General features: G+C 40.0%; 1 protein-coding gene across 3 annotated transcripts; it reads left to right on the top strand.

Annotated features, from left to right (window-relative positions):
* The first annotated feature begins 1,253 nt into the window (after positions 1-1,253).
* Positions 1,254-23,363, top strand: tfap4 (transcription factor AP-4 (activating enhancer binding protein 4)). Of its 3 annotated transcripts, none has more exons than XM_079825479.1 (7): positions 1,254-1,805; positions 7,643-7,808; positions 9,018-9,116; positions 9,236-9,409; positions 12,375-12,533; positions 17,145-17,312; positions 20,380-23,360. In XM_079825479.1, exons 1-7 carry the CDS (start codon positions 1,717-1,719, stop codon positions 20,527-20,529), a joined length of 1,005 nt encoding a protein of 334 aa, XP_079681605.1. In that variant the 5' UTR covers positions 1,254-1,716; the 3' UTR covers positions 20,530-23,360. The 3 variants fall into 3 exon arrangements, with proteins under 3 accessions (XP_079681605.1, XP_079681607.1, XP_079681606.1); XM_079825480.1 differs by lacking the exon at positions 1,254-1,805 and adding an exon at positions 1,835-2,041 and having other exon boundaries at positions 20,380-23,359; XM_079825481.1 differs by lacking the exon at positions 12,375-12,533 and having other exon boundaries at positions 1,482-1,805; positions 20,380-23,363.
* Positions 23,364-24,356: the final 993 nt, after the last annotated feature.

Genomic DNA, 24,356 nt, shown 5'->3' with positions numbered 1-24,356 from the left:
TGCATGTATATACTGTATATACATTTATATAATCTATAATATATATAAATATAAATGTTTTATATATAAAAATAATATTTTTTTCCTAAATATATACATGCTTGTGTGTGTATTTATATAAAAATAATAATTGACAGAGTACACACACATATATTATGTAAACACAAACTTTTTATTTTGGATGCGATTAATCTTTTGCCAGCCCTAATATATATATATATATATATATATATATATATATATATATATATATATATATATATATATATATATATATATATATATATATATATATATATATATATATATATAGTGTATAAACACGTTATATACATAGTATATTATAAATATGAATGCATTTTAATAAAAAAAATATTATGTAATATATAATTTTATACTTTTATTATAACACAAATTGTATTGTACAATATTATGTATAAACTAATATGTATAAGTATGTATTTTATATACAACACACATGAAAAAGTGTTCATATTGTGCAGAACTCGTAGCAAATGAAACGTCTCTCCTCCACTGTGATTTCCTCCGTCTCGTCCACGCGCATGTTCGTGCTCGTTCTCGCCCTCGGCATGTAGTGGTGGAGTCGCGGAGAGCAAAACACATTTCCGGGTTCTTCATGACCGCTCCCATTTTGTCTGTGTGTGTGATTTGTGCTTCGAGTATGCGATTAGGTAACTCCTCTTCCTCCTCCTACAACTACAACTTTCATGCACCCAAAATGGTGTTTGAGTGTCAGCCCTCTCTCTTCTCCTCTCTCTCTCTCCTCCTCCTCCTCCTCTCCGTTGGCTGGTGTTGTAATAAAGCCCTGCCAGCATGTCAGCTGATCCCGCATGTTTCACCCCCCAGTCAAAAAGAAAATGAGCATTCACATCCGCGACACAACACACCTAGAGCAATATTACCATTCATTGAGAATTGCATTGTGCATTGATTTTTTTTGCACGCTTTGAGATTGTGCATTTGGCTATATAAATTAGAACTGATCATTTAAACAGATTTAGATCAATATTTCTATTATAGCATTAGTGCATTGATTAAAAAACAACTATATGAGCAATGCAAGCCTACTAATATTTTAATATGCACGCATTGTTTAATGCGCTATAAAAAGCTCACAACATTATGGATTCATTCATAATCGTGAAACCACATATTTATCTAATAAAAAACAGTGCGCAATTTGTCACAATGCATTGTTTGGATATGCGCACGAGGCGGGCATTTAAACGCATGTAGTACAGTGCGCTTTCCGTCATGCAACACGCATGAAACCGTCCAGCTGATTACTGGAGAATAATATGGTCGCTGTTGCAATACTCCTTTGTTTACATGCAAGTCCTCCCGTTCGGCGGAAGGAGGCTTTTTGGTAGTGCAGGGCTGTGTGTGATTCCTACCAGCTGTTTCCCGCCTTGAAAGACATCCGATCAGCTGCAAACACACACACGCGCGCGCACACATGCAGAAGGAGGGAGGGAAAGAGAGCAAGCGAGCGCCACACACACACTACGAGGGAACCCCATCAGCTGGAAGAGTAGAGTAACCTTACAACTCAACACTCATCTCACGCGCTCATGCCCGAAATCAGCAGGATACGCACGGCTCTGCTTCTTAAATGAGAAATAGACGCGTTTGTCTTTTAATCCGATAAAGTACAAGAAGAATCGAGGAGCGCGAGCTGGAGAGAAGAGGGGAAGCATGGAGTATTTCATGGTACCAGCTCAGAAGGTGCCCTCCTTGCAACATTTCAGGAAAACCGAGAAAGAAGTCATAGGGGGCTTGTGCAGGTACGTGAGAGACCCTCTCCAAAACCATTGCGCACGAGACGCACACCTATGCGATCCTTTAATCGCGCGCCAACAGCAGCAGCACTACTACTAGAGTAACATGCACGCATGATTTCTGTGTTATTGTGTACATGCGCCCATCTAGTGGGTTTAGACAGGACGTAACGCGCGCGAGACTCGGTTTTCTCCATTTAATACCTTCCCCGAGGGTCCATGGAACCACCGTGGCTTGTCAGGTTAGTGTTACCTGTGTAATATCTCGGCGAAATCGATACATTTTGTGTCTAACAAACACAAACCACGTGGTTGCATGCACACACACCACCACGCTGCTGATCTCGCGCGTGTGTTTAATGTTGGAAACCGGGCATATTTCGCTACACCCGCCAACCAGTCGTCTTGTGTAGAGGTGTGCATGCTCAAAGTGTGTTTGGGTGTAAGTTCGCGTGTTCTGGTGTGTGTTTTCGGGGCTTAAGTTATTGTGGGCAGTGCGGCCATGCTTGTGGCTCGTGCGTTTTGGCGTCGTCTGTTTCTCCCCGCAATCATACGTTAAACGTCTCAAGACTTCCATTGCGCGCGGGCATCTCCGACATACGAGGTTGAAATGGGCGTAAAGCGCGAGAAATCTCGCCGTGCGCGCGGCGAGAGAGAGATCAGATGATATTTGGACTGCGTCGGTGCTGCCGCATGGACGGAGGAAGCGCGAGAGCGAGGCGCATTGTTGTAATGGCGGACCGTGAACACGATGTTTTTTTATTTAGGCCAGCGGCTGTGTTCGTTATCTCGCTTGATATTTTAGTTTCGGTCCACTGTGAATGAGATGTGAGGTTTTTAGAGGTTAGTAAATTAATAACTGGTGTTATTTTAATAAGGGGGTGTGTGTGCTGTTGAAGGAAGGCCCCGTCAATGCATCTGCGATCCATTCTCAGAAGGGGGCGAGGCCAGGGAGCCGATTAGCGCAGGGCGTTCTGGGAATTGTAGTTTTCGCCGATGTCAGTTGGCATACAAATGATGCGAGTAGTCTTCAAAGGGATTGTTTTTCAGTTATTCACGGGGCACTTTGTAGATCGTTTTACCGGTAATTCCATGTTCTTAATCAATTGAAGGCTTCCGAGGTACAAAGTACACTAATTTTACAATTATACAAGTCCAAAACACCAAGGTAGTAGCCTACATGTTACTAACGTTACCTTTTGTTCGGGTTGAAATTATAACGTTACTGTAGTTAAAGTATCTAGTACACTGGCTATTTTATTTGTTTGGGTTTAAACCATGTTTAAGTTGTCAAGCAAAGGCAATTCGTCCTTGTCTGTTTTATAGTAATTTTAAAAAGTTTACACCATTTAATTGGTGTAAACTTGGTGCTCAGTAATATTTTAGGAATCTTGTCATATCAATACTATTATTATTTATATTTATATCTATTATTATTATTATTATCCATGTCAGTTTTTAATAATATATAGGCTATACTATATATTATTAATACTAAGTATTATGATGAAATTATGAATTACTATTAAGGCTTTATATTTCAATTTATATTTAATAGGCAATTTTATATGTTTAAACTATTGACTATTTTACGTTATTTTAAAAGTTATACTTCTTTATTGTAATGGGAGCTTTGTTTATACCAGTGCAAGGTCTCACGCCACATACTGAAATTACAAATCTCTTTTGACCATTTAATTTTCATGCTTAAAAGAAGCTGGGTCATTTTCATGTGTACGGCTGGAAATGGCTGATCTGACCATATCTCTCGTTCCACTGTTGGCTCTTGTTGTGATTTTGGCATTGGATCTGTTTGCCGGGGTTTGAGCCGCTTGGACGTAAGGAAGCGAGCAGGGAAACCTCTCTCTCTCTCTCTCTCTCTCTCCCCTCATGTGCGCCTGCACAATTGTTCCCCGTGTTTGTCCTCACGCAGCTGAGGCGCTGCTGATAAGAGAGGCTTTCCAGAGATACCCCGCGAGATGCCCAGACAGGGAGGAAGTTCAATTAGGGTTTGATTTCCTCGGCCAAAGCACGCGTGTGATCGTGTGAGGCAGAGATTTCCAGAGGCTTGAATTTAGAGACAATGGACTTGAATGAGCATTCAGGAAAGTCAATATTTTCTACTTCGCACTCTAATGTTTCTCTTTCTCAGTGTTGCGTCCTGTTTTATGGACGTAAGCAAAAGGGAGGGGGGGGGGCAACATTTTTTAGTTGTTTTATAAAAAATAACATTTAATATTTACTACTCTGATACTTTTAATGTTGCATCCTATTTTAGGGATGCACGCAGGGGAAAAAAACACTCAGCTGATATATACATTTATAATGATTTTTAAATGAATCTTTTAACTTTATTCAGCTTTTCTTGAATCAGTGTTTACATAAAAAAAAAAAAAAATCAAAACAAAACCTTTAGCTAAGTTTCATTCACAAGAAAAATCCATAAAACGAAAGAAAAAAAACATTGTAATGCGATTAATCGCATCGAAAATAAAAGTTTTTTACATAATATATGTGTGTGTACTCTGTTAATTATTATTTATATATAAATACACACACAAGCATGTATATATTTAAGAAAAAAATTATATTTTTATATATAAAACATTTATATTTATATATATTATAGATTATATAAATGTATATACATGCAAATATTTCTTAAATATATACATGAATGTGTGTGTATTTATATATAAATAATAATTAACAGAGTACACACACACATATTATGTAAACACAAACTTTTATTTTGGATGCGATTAATCGCGATTAATCTTGACAGCCCTAATTGTAATACCACAATTGGTAGTGTCATGGTATTCTTTTAAAGTAAATTATAATATTATATAACACAGTGTTTCAATATAGTAATCAAACTGCAATTTCTTTAAGTTGCGTGATTATCATAAATGTTGCTTTATTTTAAAGGTTTAGTTCACCAAACCTCATGTCATTCCAAACCTGTAAGACTTTTGTTCGTCTCCACAACACAAATGAAGATATTTTTAATGAAATCTAAGAGCTCTCTGTCCCTCCATTGACAGTCGACACAACTACCACTTTCAAGTCCCAAGACATCTTTAAAGTAATCCATGTGACTCCAGTGGTTTAACCTCTACTTTATGAAGCAATTTGCCACTTTATTTACAAAATATTAATCTCTAACACATGTTCATGTGAGCATCATGACACACGTTATGGTGTCTTTACTACTTTTCTGGGGATTGAAAGTGGTAGTCGCGTAGCTGTCAATGGAGGGACAGAAATCGCTCAAATTTCATTAAAAAGATCTTCATTTGTGTTCCAAAGATGAACGAAAGTCTAACGGTTTTGATTCGACCTGAGTGTGAGTAATTAATGACAGAATTGTTATTTTTGGATGAACTATCCCTTTAAGAGTTTTGAGTGAATTTTGAGTATTTAAGCTTTCAAATGACGCATAATCTATGATGATTACTAAAATGTGCTTTCTGTGCTTGTTTATTGTAACGTACACATTTTAGTAATCCTCATAGATTAGGTGTCATCTGAAAGCTTAAACATTCAAAATTCATCCTGGGAAAACCAATGCAATTGAATGGAAATTATACTTTATAAGCAGGCTCAATTTTTGTGGGATCAACTTTAAATCTTGGTTAGACATATTTTCTAGCAATTTAACAGTCCAAATTAGTTTGTAAAATATATATTTTGTATAGAAATGTTTAATTCAATATGCAATTATTCCATGTTTAATTCAATTTGAATTTATTCCATTTATTTTGCCAATTTTTTTCACCATTGCATGAATTAAATAGTAAAAAAAATTGCTTTTTACTATTTTGTCTTGCTTTTAAAAGAAAAATAAATTACAAAACTACAATTTTAAAATATTTATTTAACTCTGAACATTTTTTTAACATTCCAGCAGACATTATACAAACAAAGCACAATAAAACTTAAATTGAAAAAAAGTAAAATAAAAATATTATGCCATCTTATCTTATCTTTGGCCTGTTATGCCTACAGGTATCATACAGTGAGACATTTTAGATATTTACAATTTCACAAATATTTTGCAACTAGTATTTTTCTATTAGTCTGCCTTTACAGCTTTAATGCGTTACTATTTCACTATGTCTCTTCCGAAACTTTGCAGCGTGCAATTGGCCATTACTCCTTTTTGCAACATGAAAAACACTAGTTTTATTTAACGGATTATATAGACTGGAGACTCAGAACTGAGCCAAGACCGCTCCATTTACGCAGCATTACATTATGTCGCTGTGTCAGTTCATCACGATCACACAAATTACAAAGTTCATTGAAGCTGCTAACAATGCACAATAAATATCTTACTTGCATCGATTCGTGTCTACACTTTGTTTGTTTGTTCATGAGAGGTTTTGCGAGCCTGTATAACTCAGCACTGAATAAAAACTCTGGCGGTTTGAGCAGTGAGTGGTGTCTGATAAACTTTAAACGGATTGGCCATTGCGTACAAGAGATCAACAACTGTGTCACCGCTGCGGAAACACGTAGTAAATGGATACATTTGACGTTCTACAGGCACAAATATGCACTGGAGCATTTGCCAATATATTATTACAGTATCAACTGAGGGTGCTCTTGCTTGCATTAGAGGGTGCTTAGACAATTCAGCAGAACAGTGTCTGCATACGGCCATTTTTGGGTCTTTCTCAGACACTTCAATGCTTCCACACTTCTGACATGTTTTCTGCATTTAGAAGTGGCACGCCTCTCTCTCACACACGCTGGTTGCTATATTTGATTGCGTCATCAAAAACGTAATTTTTCTGTAACATTTATTCGGTCGAAAATAGCAAAAATTGCAGAATAATTTCGGTTACCAAACATTCGGTGCATAACAGCTCAAACATGCATTTTAGTCTGAGACTAGCTTAAAGGGTTAGTTCACCCAAAAATGAAAATTCTGTCATTAATTACTTACCCTCATGTCGTTCGACACCCGTCAGACCTCCGTTCATCTTCAGAACACAAATGAAGATATTTTAGTTGAAATCTGATGGCTCTGAAAGGCCTCCATTGGCTCAATGGCACGGTTCACTCTCAAGACCCTTAAAAGGTACTAAAGACGTCGTTAAAAAGTCCATCTCACTACAGTGGTTCTAAAATAACTTTATGAATCGGCGACAATAGTTTTTGTGCGCAAAAAAACCCTAAATAACGACTTCTATAGTGAGGACGATTTCAAAACACGGCATCATGAAGCTTCGAAGCGTTATGAATCAATGAGCCGAATCATGATTCGGATCGCGTGTCAAACCGCCAAACTGCTGAAATTTGGCGATTCAAACTGCTGAATCGACTCACTGATTCATAACACTTCGACGCTTCATGATGCCGTGTTTTGAAATCATCATCACTATAGAAGTTGTTATTTAGGGTTTTTTTGCGCACAAAAACTAATCTCGTCACTCCATAAAGTTATTTTAGAGCCACTGTAGTGAGATGGACTTTGTAACGACGTCTTTAGTACCTTTTAAGGGTCTTGAGAGTGAACCGTGCCATTGTGCCAATGGAGGCCTTTCAGAGCCATCAGATTTCAACTAAAATATCTTCATTTGTGTTCCGAAGATGAACGGAGGTCTTATGGGTGTCGAACGACATGAGGATAATTATAAGTAATTAATGACAGAATTTTCATTTTTGGGTGAACTAACCCTTTAAACCCTGTCTGTGAAACCAGGGGATAATGTCTTATATCCCCGGTTTTTAACTTTTACACTTAAATTTTTTTTTGAAGTGTGAAATGTAATATTTATACTGTTTCATTCATTTGAAGAAGACTAAAGTGCAGTGACATTTCTTCTTCACAGCTTAGCAAACATTCCCCTCACGCCAGAGACGGCGCGGGACCAGGAACGGCGTATTCGGCGGGAAATCGCCAACAGTAATGAGCGCCGGCGCATGCAGAGCATCAACGCTGGCTTCCAGTCTCTGAAAACACTCATCCCACATAGTGACGGAGAAAAGCTAAGCAAGGTGAGTCCGACAACGTTCATCCGGTAAGAGTGGGAATCAAGCGTTGGTTTTCAATGAATAGTTCACTCCGAAATTAAAATACTTTTACTCGCCCTCATGTTGTTCCAAAGCCAAATGAGTTTAAAGCTTTAAACATGGGTGGAAAAGCATCATGCAGAAGTAGTCAGTATAACTTACAATGCTAAACTGCAAAAGTTGTGTTTGAAGTTCTTCGTTATTCTCTTATAGTTGTCACCTCCAGTGAGTTGGGATTTGGTCATTGAGTCACTGAGTTGAATCGGATCAGTCCAATGTGTGAATGAACGAACCATTTTCTGAACCAGGGCTGCGTTTGCATTGTGTGTTGCCACCAATGGCCTCTACAGTTGATCAACTTTGCTCACAATGCTTTTGAGAAATGCAGCCAAAATCAACCGATTAATTGATTTGTGAATGAATCTTAAGAGTCGTATCCTTTTAGAGACGGTTCAATCAAAACTAGTGGCACTTCAATATTTTCAGTGAATATGTGGTCCATTCACATCTTTTGAACCCATATGATAGATTTTTTTTGAGAAACAGACTGAAATTGAAGTCATTTTTCATTAAGTCTTCCCATCTGCTTTATTGCATTTGTAAAGGGCTGCATGAATATTTTTAATATATGATGAAGGTTAAACAGGTTTGCAAGAGCATGCAAGTAATGGCAATGTTCATTTTTTTGGGGGTGAACTATTCCTTTAAATCTAGATTTATCTACCTCATACGTTTTCTGTTAAATGTTTTTGAAAAGTCTTTTATGATCACCTAGGCTGTATTTATTTAGTCAAAATATAGTAAAGTTGTGAAATATTACAATTTAAAATAACTTTTCTATGTGAATATATTGATTAATGTAATTTATTCCTGTGATGTTAAAGCTGTATTTTCACTGTCTTCAGTGTCACGTGATCCTTCAGAAATCATTCTCATATGATGATTTGATGCTCAAGAAACATTTCTGATTATTATCAGTGTTGAAAACAGTTGTGCTGCTTCATATTTTTGTGGAGACCAAGGATACTTAGAAAAATGTAATGAAAATGTTCTAGCGTAAATGTCTTTACTGTCATTTTTTTTAATCAAATTAACGCATTCTTACTGACCCCAAACTTATGAATGGTAGTGCACTTCTAGCATCCATCACATGATGCCAGTAAATGGATGTAATGTGATCTTTCTCTTTCTCAGGCTGCCATCTTACAGCAGACGGCCGAATACATCTTTTCTCTGGAGCAGGAGAAGACACGGCTGCTGCAACAAAACACCCAACTCAAACGCTACATACAGGTGAAACATTATTTGGGAGCGTGTTTCATCCTTTTCACTGCGTATCCTATATCTTCACTCCTCTGTCCCCGCACACTTTTTCTTCCTGTTGTCTCATGTTTTCCTCTTCCTCCCATCAGAAGGAGTTCAGCGGCTCGTCTCCGAAGAGGAGGCGCGCCGAGGAGAAGGATGAAGGGATTGGATCCCCAGACATTCTGGAGGAGGAGAAGGTGGAGGATCTGCGGAGAGAGATGATTGAACTCCGACAACAGCTGGATAAAGAGCGCTCGGTTCGCATGATGCTGGAAGAACAGGTATATTTGTGGCCATGTCCGTTTTTGGGCAGTGTTTGCTGCTTAGGCTTTACATAGCTTAGGACACATGACTACTTATTGATTAGAGATGCGCTGATCGACTGGCCAGGGACAGTTTTTAATCAGCCGTTTTTCCTCATGCTCGGCCCGGACTGGTGACTGGTCTGTTTTGCTGCACAGGCAATGACGTCAGCTGCACCTCCTCACACTCTCTCGTCTCATTCGCTCCGGTTCAATAGTGCTTGTATTGCACATCATTTTACTAATTCCCTCAGGTTTCACTCTCACACCAAAAACACGCGCACCACTGATCTATATAAGTGCCGCTAACATAAAGCCACCTCTCAAACAGCTTGTGAACAACAAAATGAGTGGCTTATTGCATTTAAAAGACACAAAATGAAGTACAATTATTAACAGTATTCAGGTAAATTAGGTTTTGGAACATAAATAGTTGAGAAGGAAAATGCATGTTGTGTAACAGTATATTGGATCCGTGCATAAGCTCTTAAAGTGACAGCAGCCTAATATTCCTGCTGCGGTCTGTCATGTTAATCAAAGAACAAAAGACAAAGAGAAAATCTCTCGCTGCCCTTGACTGAATAACTTTTATAACTTAAATTGTAAGCATTACTTTTTTATGTAATTCATTGTATTTACAATGCAACTATCCAGTGTTATTTTACAAATTATTATTTTAATTTCTTACCCGAATACTAACCTACTGTCAGATCCACAGCCGTGTTTATTTCATCTCTCTTTATTCTATTGCATTTATTTGTGCTGTTGTTTGCAATTTGTTCTTGTTTTATTACTGACCTTTTTTTTTTATGAAAATAACATTTTGCAGTGAAGAAAAGTAGATTTTTGTTCATTTAAGCTGTCAATTATAGTTAGAAAGAAAATCTGAATTGGAAAAAATGGGTATTGGCAGGTCACATTTACAAAAAAAAAAGAAATCTGCCAAGAACACTGCAATCGTTGCATCTCTATTATTGATATATTTTAATTGTAGAGGTCCAAAAAATCAGCCAGTGTTAGTAGTTTTTGTTGTTGTTGTTGTTGTTTTATAAATAGATCTCTATCTCTCATGGGATTTATTATTGGTTATTATATATATATATATATATATTAGTGTGTGTATTTGTTGTTGTTGTTTATTTAAAAATAATACTCCGGATCAGGAATAATATTATGACCCCTTTATATATTGTGTTGGTCCCCCTTTCGCTGCCAAAACAGCCCTGACCCGACGAGGCATGGACTCCACTAGACCCCTGAAGGTGTGCTGTGGTGTCTGGCACCAAGATGTTAGCAGCAGATCCTATAAGTAACTTACATCCTGTAAGTTGCGAGGTGGGGCCTCCATAGATCGGACTTGTTTGTTCAGCACATCCCACAGATGCTCGATTGGATTTAGGGAATCCAAATCTTGGGAATTTGGAGGCCAAGTCAACACCTAAAACCATTCCTGAACCATTTCTGCTTTGTGGTGGCGCATTATTTGCTGAAAGAGCCACAGCCACCAGGGAATACAGTTTCCATGAAAGGGTGTACATGGTCTGCAACAATGCTTAGGTAGGTGTTACGTGTCAAAGTAACATCCACATGGATGGCAAGACCCAAGGTTTCCCAGCAGAACATTGCCCAAAGCATCACTGCCTCCGCCGGCTTGCCTTCTTCCCATAGTGCACCTGGTGCCATGTGTTGCCCAGGTAAGGCACGCACACGCACCGGCCATCCACGTGATGTAAAAGAAAACATGATTCATCAGACCAGCCCACCTTCCATTGCTCAGTGGTCCAGTTCTGATGCTCATGTTGGTGCTTTCGGCGGTGGACAGGGGTCAGCATGGACACCCTGACTGGTCTGCGGCTGTGATGCTCTGACCAGCATTAACTTCTTGAGCAATTTGAGCTACAGTAGCTCGTCTGTTGTATTGAAGCATGCGGGTCAGAGCCATGACCCTGTCGCTGGTTCTCCACTGTTCCTTCATTGGAGCACTTTTGATAGAGACTGACCACTGCAGACCGGGAACACCCCACAAGAGCTGCAGTTTTGGAGATGCTCTGACCCAGTCGTCTAGCCATCACAATTTGGCCCTTGTCATATCGCTCAAATCCTTACGCTTGCCCATTTTTCCTGCTTCTAACACATCAACTTTGAGGACAAAATGTTCACTTGCTGCCTAATATATCCCACCCACTAACAGGTGCCGTGATGAAGAGATAATCAGTGTTGTTCACTTCACCTGTCATAATGTTATGCTATATATTTATATTATTAAGCATCTGCAAATGGGCGATATAATTCCAGGCAATTCATATATCAAATTTAAATTTCCTATATACTCTGTTTGCGTGCATGTGTATATCTGCAGTCTTAGAAGCTCAAATTTCAAAGGATATGCTCAAGAAAATAGTAGGGATTTCTTAAGTCCTAAATTTATTGTGAACACCTTTTAGCTTACTTTTGACTTCATGCCATCCCTCATTACTTGGTGTTCTCATCCATAATAGATTTTTGATATTTATTTGACAAATTTCAATAGAACTCATTAGGTGCTGTTTGATCTGTCACTCAAAGTTTTGCTCGACTGAAACTCGCGTTTCTGTATTCATCGTGGTCCAGTGCTGAAGAGTTGTCATCTTTAAAATCCGTAATCAAACTTTTTTTTCTTTTGCTGCATCAGTCTGCTTGCTAAAATTAGCTCGCTTTAGTCTTTGCATATTTAATGAGATTTCACAGAAGGTGCACAGCTCCCCTGAGAGCATGAATCGTTTCTGAACATCACACTTGAAGTGCAAATTAAACCCCAATCTCTGCTGCTATCCATGAAACTCGCTGAAGAAACTTCCTCACGGGAGGAAAAAAAAAAGATGAGGAAACACTGCTCTCCTTTATCTTCTAGATATGTGCCGAGTCTGACCGAGGGTCTCTGTGTTTCTTTGTGTGTTTCTGTTAGATCCGTTCGTTGGATGCCCACTTGTACCCTGAGAAGCTAAAGGTGATCGCACAGCAGGTCCAGGAACAGCATGTGCAGTCGCAATCTCTGCTCCGTCTTCAACAGCAGCAGCAAGAACAGCTGGGAAAAGAGACCAGCACCCCTGCTCGCAGCCCTCTGGTCAGACAGACTCTCGCTTACTCTCTCATATCATTGATCAGGGCTCCAGACTGCGACCTTTTATTCCTGATAGTTTCCATATGAGAAACATGAAACCGCAAACAGAACAAAACCACGCTACTCATTTGAGCTGCGCTGCACGGACCAATAATAGACTGCGAGAGCTCGGTTTACTCGCGTGTTGATCTTGATCATGCGAATTTGTTTCTGCTAAACAGCACTGGGAGATCCAGCGAGAAAGCGTTTGAATTTGCCGCTGTATTAATAACATCGCTACTGCAAGATCTAGAGAAGCATTCAAATTCAGCGCAGAATTCTTGTATGAATCACAGATATCAGATCAAACAGCGCTAATGTGGAAACTAGGAGAAACATGCTGTGAACAAACTAATTATAGAAGGCTTTTCAATCCACAAATCATGGATTTAATGTAGTAATGCTAACTGTAACCATGGTATTGTGGCAGAAATATTCATCTCAGGGTACAACCGTTTGAGAGTGATATTCAAGAACTTTTCAAAGGCTTTCAATATTATTATTTTCGATATTATCCATTTTTAAAGGGTTAGTTCACCCAAAAATGAAAATTCTGTCATTAAATACTCACCCTCATGTCGTTGGACACCCGTAAGACCTCCGTTCATCTTCGGAACACAAATGAAGATATTTTAGTGTAAAGCTGATGGCTGAGAAAGGCTTCAGATAGGCCTCCATTGGCATTCAGTACATTTACACTCCCAAGACCCATAAAAGGCACTAAAAACGTCGTTACAAAGTCCATACGATGCGACGACAATAGTTTTTGTGTGCAAAAAAAAAATCTAAATAACACCTTTATCCAGCTTGTTGTCTTCCGTGTGTGCCTCCACGACGGATGCGCGAGAATATGACGTAGCGCCGGGGTTCGGGAATCCATGAAATGCACACTTTAACCCCATTTTGAGAACTACGCCGAGACCTAAAGCACGATCAATGTAGAATTCAACAGCTTAGACACGCGCGTCTTCGTCTGCTTGTAAACAAATCGCTTCTGGGTCATGTGTCCGAACGCCGGATCTGCGTCATATTCTCGCGCATGCGTCGTGGAGGCACACACGGAAGACAAGAACAAGTTGGATAAAGGTGTTATTTTGATTTTTTTTTTGCACACAAAAACTATTGTCGTCGCATCGTAAAATTATTGTAGAGCCACTGTGGTGAGATGGACTTTGTAACAACGTTTTTAGTGCCTTTCATGGGTCTTGGGAGTGTAAATGTACTGAATGCCAATGGAGGCCTATCTGAAGCCTTTCTCAGCCATCAGCTTTCAACAAAAATATCTTCATTTGTGTTCTGAAGATGAACGGAGGTCTTACGGGTGTCGAACGACATGAGGGTGAGGAATTAATGACAAAATTTTCATTTTTGGGTGAACTAACCCTTTAATGTTATTTTTAATTAGCCTGGCTCCGCCCTCCTACGTACTTCCACTCAATTTTCATTTTCCTTCAGTACTGGGATTGCGGTATATTCTCAAATTTTAACCGGTCCAATCAGCAAACCGAGGGAGTGGCTGAAAACGATGGCGTTGATGTCGTGCGCTAGTTTGAGATAACCTACGAAACGACCAAACGTTAGCGATTTGGTTATGGCAGATCCAGAGTTTTAAACTTCAACAACGTTCCCGCCTTCAAGGAAGTTAACGCTTGTCAGTGGAGAGTGGCCAGACTCTCTGTACAAAGGAAATTTGAGAGTCTGGTAGGACCAGGCTAATTTTTAATGTTATGATTTGTAAAACTAAAACTTTAAAGATTTAGGAAAACTAACACTTCGTAGCATACAAAAACACTTATTATTATTAATAAAAAACAACCTGAAATGATCACTTATAGCTAGTAGATGGCGGCAGAGGAGCACCTGTTGACTTATTAGCCATTTCCACTCCCTAATATATGGACAAAATGTAGTACTAATGGTGCTTTTCCACTGCATGGTACAGTTCGGTACGGCTCCCTTTTTGGTGCTTTTCCACTGCATGGTGCGGTTTGGTACGGCTCGGTAAGGTTTGCTTAAATAGTACCACCTTGGTTGAGGTTCCAAGCATGCCATACCGATACTAAAAAGTGATGTGTAAACACTGCTTTTTGTTCAGAGCATCGTGTTCAGAGCATTGTCAGTTACTACCAGTTGAGACCCTAAACACATTGCTAAATACAAGATTAGTTTACTCTTGTGTGCTGTCTACCAAATCAAGTGATTGTTGTCAACTGCGCTTTGTTGTACGAGTGCCTACTCTCTTGTTTTTAGCAGTATTTTGTTTTGCTGCCATCAGCCCTACTTTGAAACAAACGTATTCGTCTTGTAGTTAAAGGGTAACTCAACCCCTGATCAGAGCCCAACTCCACCCACTGGGAATATTTGAAAAATGCTGGAAAAGTGGGCAGACGATTGTCTGCAAGTAATGCTAACTGTAACCATGGTATTGTGGCAGCAATAGTCAAAGTTTTTTTTTTAATTATTATTCATATCAGGGTACAACCTTTTGAGAGTGATATTCAAGAACTTTTCAAGGGCTTTCAATATTATTATTTTCAATATTATCAGTTTTTAATGTGATGATTTGTAAAACTAAAACTTATTTGTCTTGTAGTTAAAGGGTAATTCAACCCCTGATCAGAGCCTAACTCCACCCACTGGCAATATTTGATAAATACTGGAAAAATGGGCAGACGATTGTCTGCAAGTAATGCTAACTGTAACCATGGTATTGTGGCAGAAATAGTCAAAGGTTGAAATGGAATCAGAAATAGAAATAGTCAAAGCCCTGCAGAGACAGAGGAGACGAATCGAGGGCGGGGCTGAGCATGGGGCATGCACCAGAGACCCGCAGTGACCGATTGATTAGGGCGTGGTGAGCTCGTGCCAGGGGTGTGGGGGGTAGTGAGCCGTTGGAAGAGCCATCATGCGTCACGATGGCAAACATCGTCCAATAGGAAAATTCAATTGCAGTAGCCACCGTTCAACCTTAAGAGGGCAGCACTCTTTTACACCATACATTGTAGAATTAAAACACTTTATACCCAAATGTCAAAACATTTACTCAAATCAATAAACCGCACTAATAAAGCCCCAGTCTTGCAGATCATTAACTAAAAAAAGGTTGTTTTAGGGTTTAGTTACCCTTTAAAAACATCCACATGCCGAGAAGTAGAGGCGGCACAATTACAACGATCATTCTATAATCCCACCCACTTTAAAGCGGTACTAACTGCAGTGGAAAAACAAAGCAAGCCGTGCGGAACCGATTCATATCACACAGTGGAAAAGCGAAGCGAGCTAAGCCGAGCCGTACCAAGCATTACCATGCAGTGGAAAAGTCTCATGAAAAACAAAAACTTTTCTTCAAATTGTGACTGAATTACACAAAGCAAGTAAAGAGTGCTCCTTAATCACTAAAGCTGTCTTTCAGTGTGATTACTATAGAAGGACTATCGTACATTTAATAAAAGCAGAATATTTTCCCTATAAAATTGAGGTTTTTGCATGTTACTTTCGTTAATTTCATCTGCATCTTAATTCAAGTTCAGTCCCTTACGGTCAAATTTCCAATAAACTAACATGTAATATTATTAGTAACTGCATATAGTTATTTTATGATTAAATTAACTTTGATTAAAGATGCCCCCCAGCACTACCAAATCAGGTGCTGCGCCTCCTCCTGTAGATCTTAGTGTCACCAGTGCTACTGCTCTCTAATGTTAGTCTGGAGCCCTGTTGATACACTAACATTGACTGATATACTAGCAGTGATTGAAGTACAGAATAAAAGTCAAGCCCTCAGTTTTGCAATGCACCTTGTCAACTTGAGTTTGTGTTGATCTGATGTGTTGATCCACTAGAGGGCATTAGAAGAGTTAAAGACAACATCAAATGACATTTGCAAGCAATTTAACTTCTATAATGTGACAGATTTCTGAGTGACACAATATTCAAATAACTGTCGTTTTTAGTACTAAAAATAATAATCCTTTTTAGTATTATTTTTCTGTGACCAGAGAAGCTGTTTTAACAGTTTATACATTTTGGTGAAAGTTTTGGGTCAGTGAGATTCTGAAATGAATACTTTTATTCAGCAAGGACACCATTAAAATGATCAAAAGTGACAGTAAAGACAATTTTAACATCATAAAAGATTTATTTCAAATAAATGCTGTTCTTTTAAGCGTTCTATTCAGCAAAGAATCCACAAAATATGAAGCAGCACATTTGTTCTCAACATTGGTAATAATCAGAAATGTTTCTTGAGCATCAAATCATCATATCAGAATGTGACACTGAAGTAATGATGCTGAAAATACAGCTTTGATCACAGGAATAAGTTCGATTTTTAAGTATATTAAAGTATATTATTGTAAATTGTGGTAATATTTCACAAAACAAATGCAGTCTTGGTGAGCGTAAGATACTTCAAAAAAATCTTACTGACCCTTTTTTTCGCTCTTTAAATGAGCACTGCTGAATTGTCCACAATAAGACCATAAAAATATAAGAAAGTAAATATACATAGATAAAGTGTAAGTTCTGATTTCATGTTGAATTTGTTGTAACCCTTCGTCCTGCTTTATTCCTCAGGTATTTTCTCCTGCCACGCCGCCTGCACCCACTCATCACGCCACAGTAATCGTTCCCGCCCCTGCGCCGCCACCCCCACCCCATCATGTCACTGTGGTAACCATGGGCCCCGCCTCCGTGATCAACACAGCATCCACATCACGACAGAACTTGGACACCATTGTGCAGGTAAAACGCATGTCCTGAATGAGATTTCAACTACCTATAGGGCATTTTCACACTTTTTTTGCAGACAAAAAAAGACTAAGACCCTGTTTACACCTGGTATTAAGATGAATGTTCCTTGTGGGCGACACTAAATACAGGTGTAAACTGGGTGTAAAACATTTTAAGCTTGTCCACTTTCGACCACTTCCGGAGGTAGTTGAAAATGCACACCTGATTGCTTTCATAGTGTAAACGCTCATGTGGTCGAACAGCCACAAAAGACGTCTACTCTCCACCCACTGACCAAATGCGTAAACATTATGAGAAGCGCGCTAGCCAGACGGGATTTAAACTTTGTCAGCTGAAGACCTAAGTGATTTCTAACATTTACGCATTTGGCGGACGCTTCTATTTGGCAGCGACTAACAGTACTTATTACAGGGACAATCCCCCTGGGGCAACATGGAGTAAAGTGCCTTGCTCAAGGACACACTGGTGGTGACCGTTGGGATCGAACCAGCAACCTTCTGCATATCAGTTTTAGTGGTTTAACCCACTAGACCGCATGTTTTCGTGGCTGTCTGAGCAGAAACGAAAGCTGCTGTTCTCCGTGTGTTTTTCCGTCGTCTCCGGGCGCATCCATTATGGAAATTGCATGAGCAATTTAGATAGATTAGAGTCCATTAGATAAAAAGATCTGAAAAAACACATACATTTACCCGCCCATAAACCCTCCACTTGAAGAAATCAGGAGAGAAGTGCTTGAAAGTGGACGAGGCGGATTAAAACACTTGACTACTTTTGATTCGATTGACCAAAGCACATCTTAATACCAGGTGTAAATGGCCTAGGGAACTGCAAAATTAAATTTTTGATTCCATTTAAAAGTGAGTGCAGCGCTACAAACAAGCGCAAACCTGGAGCTATTTTTAATTGCATTACGAATCACAATTGTTTTTTAAATTGTAATTTTTCTCCTACATTATGCAGTTTTGCTACTTATCTATATTGGTAAACATTTGTCGCTCAGACTAAGGATGTGCTAAAATACATATTTCTGACTAATTTTCAACTGGGTTGTATGAAAAAACTAAACAACTTGTCTAAAAGTAGTTCAGTGCTAGCCTACCAAAAAAAAAAAAGCACTGACCGACCGTAAAGTCTTGGTGGTTTTTATTAGAGTGAGTGCACCTAACCACTGTAGACCTCACCAAAAAACCGAACCCTACGGATCATGGGTAATGATAGGAATATTCATAGCAAGTCATTTTGTTACCATGGGAATCCTCTCTGAGGGGTTGCCATGCTATAACTAGGGCTGTAATCAACCAAAGAAAATCTTGGTCGACTGAAGTCCTGAAATGTTCGACCAAAAATGACATTAGGAAAAAAAACGTTAAATTTATTAGCTGCGCACTGTGCGCAGCACTTGGTAGCCTTGTTGTCTGCCTAACTGAATTATAAATAAACACAAACTAGTAGACTATTTGCAGTATATTAAATAGTTTTTGAGCTGATTATTTTGCACTGAAATGAGTCTGACACACGAGTCTGTCGGCTCCGACAGCAATAATAAAAGTGACGGGGCAACCTAACACAGACAAGTTAGCTTACCGTTTTTAGGTGATATGACATGTTTGTCGTCGAGCTGTGATATGCAAACTATGGCTTGCAAAATTAGCATTCAACTTTTTTTCCCATTTTCTATTTTTAAAAAATGCTGCCACACTGCCGATGTCTTGGTTGACATTTTAGAAGAGGACTGACTAGGAAAACGCGTTGGGTTGGGCTAATCCAAAATAAGTGAAAACAAGGGGGGTGTTCTGAAGGCAGACTGTTACCTGTGAAACAGGGGTGCTCTGACAACACCCCCATTAGCAATTAGTGCTTTCCACCTGATGAAATGAACGTGGCAAAAAATCGACAAATCAGAATTTTGGTCGAGCCAGAACGTATCGACTAATAATCAACTAATCGACTGGGAGATTACAGCCCTAGCTATAACACTGGCGATGTTGACTTGTTTATCTATTTTATGGAATAAGCTAACCGTGAGGTTCATATACCTGCAAGGAAATTTGTGTACTGCTTTTAGTACACTTGCTAATATAAGTATAAAGGTCTTGTTTTTTTTTAGAAAGTGTGGGAATGGCACCAATTGTCGGGTCTTTGTTGACATTTGTTGGCCAACTTATCACCCTGGTTCCCTTGACAAAAACCCAATAGAATGGCTATTTTTTCATTGGATTATTGCAGAAAATAAGCTCTGTTACCAACAAAACTATATGATTCTTGTATGGTTTGTTCATCTTGATAATCTTCACAAATGAACACAACTTTTAGGAACTTTGAAGTCTAAATACAATCGTATTTAAACATATGCTAAAGCGAACTACACTGTGGTTGCATGATTTTAATGTCGCTTTCACTAGACTTCTTTATTTAAAGACTAGGGGGACAGTCGTGACCCTAATGGTTAAAGAGTCAGACTGGTAACCTGAAGGTTGCGGGTTCAGTACCAGCAGGAAATGACTGAGGTGCCCTTGAACAAGGCACCCAATCCCCAACTGCTCCCTGGATGCCAAAGCCAATTCGATTGCAAGAGCGTGATCATAAACGCAATGAGGCCGAAAAAGCAAACTAGCGCATAGATAAGTTGACATTTATCCCTGACAACCTCTGTAGTCACTTGTTAGCAACCACCTTTTTCAAGACAAGTAAACTTTAATAAAATCACAAGGGGGTATTGGCCTACTGCTGTATTTTGTTGTAGAATAAAAAGTGAAAATATCTTGAGCTCGTTTTAACCACAGACTTGGAAACAAACACCCATTGACTTTGGGATAATGGAACCGAAAGTGCTTGGTTTCTGGGCTTTTGGCCTACAAAAATGTCATTCCTGCAGCGCTCCATTTCATTCTATGCAGCTTCACACCTCAACTAGTCTGTTGTTGAACCAACCAACTGGTAGACCATCCTGACCAATTTTAGATCATAAGCAACTGAACAGAACTTGGGCAACTTAACAGCCAAAAAGATGATAATTTGGATGAAGTCATCTTAACAGTTTCATCCTGTTTTCCCGCAGGCAATCCAGCACATTGAAGGCACGCAGGACAGGATGGTCGTGCCCGAGGAAGAAAAGCGCAGAGCGGTCATCGTCACCCCGGGCCGTGTCCTCACAGACACCGGAGACTCCGACACCGCCTCTGATAACGAAGGATCTGAGGACTGTTAACTGCCCCAGTCACCCCCATCCCCATATCCCCCCCCCCCCCCCCACATGTACCGGGGGACACAGTGAGGGGGTCTGTGGAAGGGCCTCCGCAGAAATACTCTTTCTTTCTCTCTCCTCTCTTCCTGTCGCTGTCTTCTTCATACTCGCATACGGGACTCACAGACTCAATGACTTGAAGGTTTCTTGGGGGGAAAAAACGAAACAAAAATGGACAAAAAAAAAGAAAAGTTTACAGGAAATGTGCCGCAAACTGAACGAGCACGCTTATGTATACTCGCACAGTACACTATAACTCCATAGCACTCTGGTAACTCGATACATTCATATGATACAGCTCTTACTCATACATAGTTTTACCAACACACGCTCCCCGGTAAGCGATTTTGTGATCGCTTGTGAATCACAAAATATGTGTTCGAATCTGCCACCGGTCATCCAGGCCTCTGCTTCATCACTTCCTGTTCTCCTACATCCTGCCCATAAGAGGAGAGTAGAGTGTTCTGATTGGAGGAATCCCATTTCTGCGCTACAAGACTCTCATCTCTCGAAAATGAACCCTTTGCCCCCCACCCCGCTCTGGCTGCGTCATATTCCTCTTTCCGTTCTGGGGAGGCTTGAAGCATCACTGTGAGCCAATGAGACTTCAGAAACCTGTTCCACACCATGGCTTCCGAAACTTTAGAGGAAATGTTACTTTTTTTTTTGGCGTAGACACGCCTCTAGTTTTCCCATTTGCTGGCGATTCTCAAGTTCTCAATAGCGTGACAAAGGAGGGGCTTTGTATTGCGCGCACTTTTTAAATTACGCAAAGAGGGGGGACTTTGTGCACTTATTGTCGCTCATCTTTACTGGGCTGGGTTCCCAGTACACACATTGGTGTAGGGTGAAGCACTCCCTCCGTCGCGTCCAAACGCCCCCCCACCGCGGTCCTGTCCTTAAAGTCGTAATTTCCAAATTCTGGCCGAATTTTTTTTCAGTGTCGTTTGTATGTCAAATGGAATAAGCTAACCGCCAGGTACTCGTACCTGCGAGGAAATTTGTGTGACGCTTTTAGCACACTCGCTAATATAAGCGCAAAGGTCTTGTTTTTTTTTGTTTTTAAGGAAGTGTGGAAATGGCACTACCAGGGTTGTCATGGCCCGATTTCAGCCTATGCAGCTCTTTTGGTTCTCGCTCCCCTTTGAGAGGAACTGCGTGGCCCCTTTGGTCTTCTCAGAAGTATTGTCGTGTCCTTTTGTCGTCCCAAGTCGTGTCAGATGCTCTTTGCGGCGTGTAGTGATATTTGCGGCTGCGCCGAGGAGTGACTAGCCTGTAATCTTGCGCTCTAGCTCTATGCACTCGCTGGTTCGCTCTGCTCGCCTGAATGTTTTAGTTTCCCTGTATTTCTTGGCGTTCGTACGCGCCACAGATAATCACATAGACAGCAAGGTGGTGCTACTCCTGCTTGAACTCTCCAGATAAGCCAGGGATGTCCAGTCCTGCTTCTGGAAGGCCATTCCCCTGCAAAGTTTAGCTCCAGCCCCAATTAAACACACCTGAACCAGTTATGCTATGGGACACGTTGGAGCTAATCTCTGCAGGACGTTGGTCCTCCAGCTCCAGGATTGGACACACCTGGAATAAGCCATGCGGTACTGTGAACTCTTTATGCCCCTGGTGGGATTGAGAGGCGTATCCCGTGCCGAACAATGGCCAGTGGCTTGCCTTAACTCAGCTTCGGTGTGCACGGTGAGGCACAGAGGCCTGCCTTAAGCTTTAGCCCTGAAGATGGCGCTAGAGAGTGAGGCAAGAGGGTGGCGGTAACACGCCCCATGTTCATCTCTTCTCACGGTTCATGTTTCCAAACATTCCAGATCAATCTACCGTTGTGTTTTGCGTTGCGTTGCCGGCGCTGAAGTCGGCAAGATTTGGCCATAGAGAAAGATAAGTGTCTTGGTTTTTTTTTTTTTTTTTGCATTCGAAAGAGTGCATGCCCCCTTTCCCTTATGAAATATTACAGGGAATCTTTTTGCTGCTGGACAGATTGTGTTTTTCCCTTCTGGATTTATCAGGTGCTGTCAGCACGCTGGCTCTGTAGACCTTGTCATTCATACTGCGGTGAAGACTGCTGGGAATCAGGGCTTCCAGAAGAATGGGATGATCTAATATTGGCAGTTTTGTTTTGTTTTCTTGCGCTTTTCTATTTGGATAATGGTTTGCTTGGGTCATAGAGACTAGTGTCCTACTTGTGCTGTCTTTTGTTTTTCACGTTAAGTCTGTAAAAAAAAACGGTTTTGTCTTTGCGAAGATGTCTTTCGCCCCCTCCCGCGTTTGAACATTTCCTCTACCGAAGCCACAGGGTGTCTATTTTTTTGTGTATTTTCTACTCCCAGAAATCACTGTAAGAAAATCCTGAGGACATATCAGAGGTTGGGTGTGTCGAGGGGAACGGGGCTGATTTTTATGAACCTGAAGCACTTACTGTAGTATAACGAGGAGTGACTCTTATTTTCAAAGAGATGTTCTCCTCGACCGAAGCTCTTCTCGCTGTGATTTTTGAACCACACGGCTGTGTTTAAACCCTCAACGTTTGTCCTGGCACACCACATGTCCTCTGGCCATCTCCGCAGTCTCCAGACTTGTCCTGTCTCTCATCTTCTCCCTCTTTTATTGTCTGTCATCTCTTTTATTTTTATTTTTTGTTTCTATTTTTGTTGTTTCTCTTTATGTGGGACAGTCAGTCCGTTTGGTTGTTGAGAAGCTATTGTATTTTTTTTTTAAACTGGGGAAAAGAGGCTTGTGCCTTTTGTAAAAACAGAATAATAAAGTTTGTACTTTGTTTTTTACAACTTCTCAGTGTATTGTGTAGTTATTTATTCGGCTTCTGTATGGATTATACAGTATGGATTGTCTGCTTTACACTCACGTTAGTCATTTAACATAAAAGGCTCTGTAAACCTCTGCTAGACCCCCAGCTGAGCCTGGATTCTCCCATGGATTTTTTCCTTTCACCTAATGCAGTGTTTCCCAACCACGATCCTTGAGGCACACAAACACTGCACATTTTGCATGTCTCCCTAATCAAACACACCGGATTCAAATGATCATCTTATTAGTGGAGACTCCAAGACCTGAAATGGGTGTGATAAAGATAAAGGAGACATCCTGGTGTGCCTCCAGGATCGTGGTTGGGACCTAATGGCGTCTTGGTTCCTTGCCACTGTCACCATTAGCTTGCTCTGTTGGGATTTAAAAGAAAGTTAATATTCAGTAATATTATCGATTTAATGGCACTGATACAATTGGAAGACGACACTATTTGAAATGAATTGAGCTGGATAACACTTGCTCTCTGTAGAGCTGCTTTACAGCTGAAATTGAATCCGCTGCTGAACGATAAAAACATTTGACAGCCAATCAGAATCCATCCTGCGTTAAAGAGCTTGAGCGATTAAAGCTGCATACTACATAAAGGCTTACAATAAAGTTATTGTGCATTTGTGTGGACGCTAATGTAGTTATCGTTCTTGGTGTGAACACTTATTTTACCGTTTATTAATGTGAAGTTGCTGAAACGATCTGTATTGAATAAAGTGCTATTATATATAAATAAATGTGACTTAATGTATCGAGTGACAAACGGGTTCAACTTTAACATTCAAAGCAATAGTTTTAAATATAAGAAAGTCATGTTGCTGTGGCATTTGGGTGCCTCATAAATAGAAAGACGAGCTCATATTCCTGTCTGGTTATTCTGACTACAGGAGTGTGACGTACGTGAGCAAAGATCATAAACCCTGAGTGCTCGAAGAATGTTTTTTGATTCCTTCGATGCTGTGATATTAAGC

Source organism: Gobio gobio (assembly GCF_949357685.1).
Source record: "Gobio gobio genome assembly, chromosome: 1".
NCBI lineage: Eukaryota > Metazoa > Chordata > Actinopteri > Cypriniformes > Gobionidae > Gobio > Gobio gobio.
The sequence above is the reverse complement of the archived record's forward strand: the minus strand, read 5'-3'. Positions and strand labels throughout refer to the sequence as shown.

Coding starts and splice junctions, on each gene's coding strand:
- tfap4 (XM_079825479.1), top strand. CDS start 1,717: ATGGAGTATTTCATGGTACCAGCTCAGAAGGTGCCCTCCTTGCAACAT. Junction 7,809..9,017: donor ACGGAGAAAAGCTAAGCAAG/GTGAGTCCGACA, acceptor TCTCTTTCTCAG/GCTGCCATCTTACAGCAGAC. Junction 17,313..20,379: donor ACTTGGACACCATTGTGCAG/GTAAAACGCATG, acceptor GTTTTCCCGCAG/GCAATCCAGCACATTGAAGG.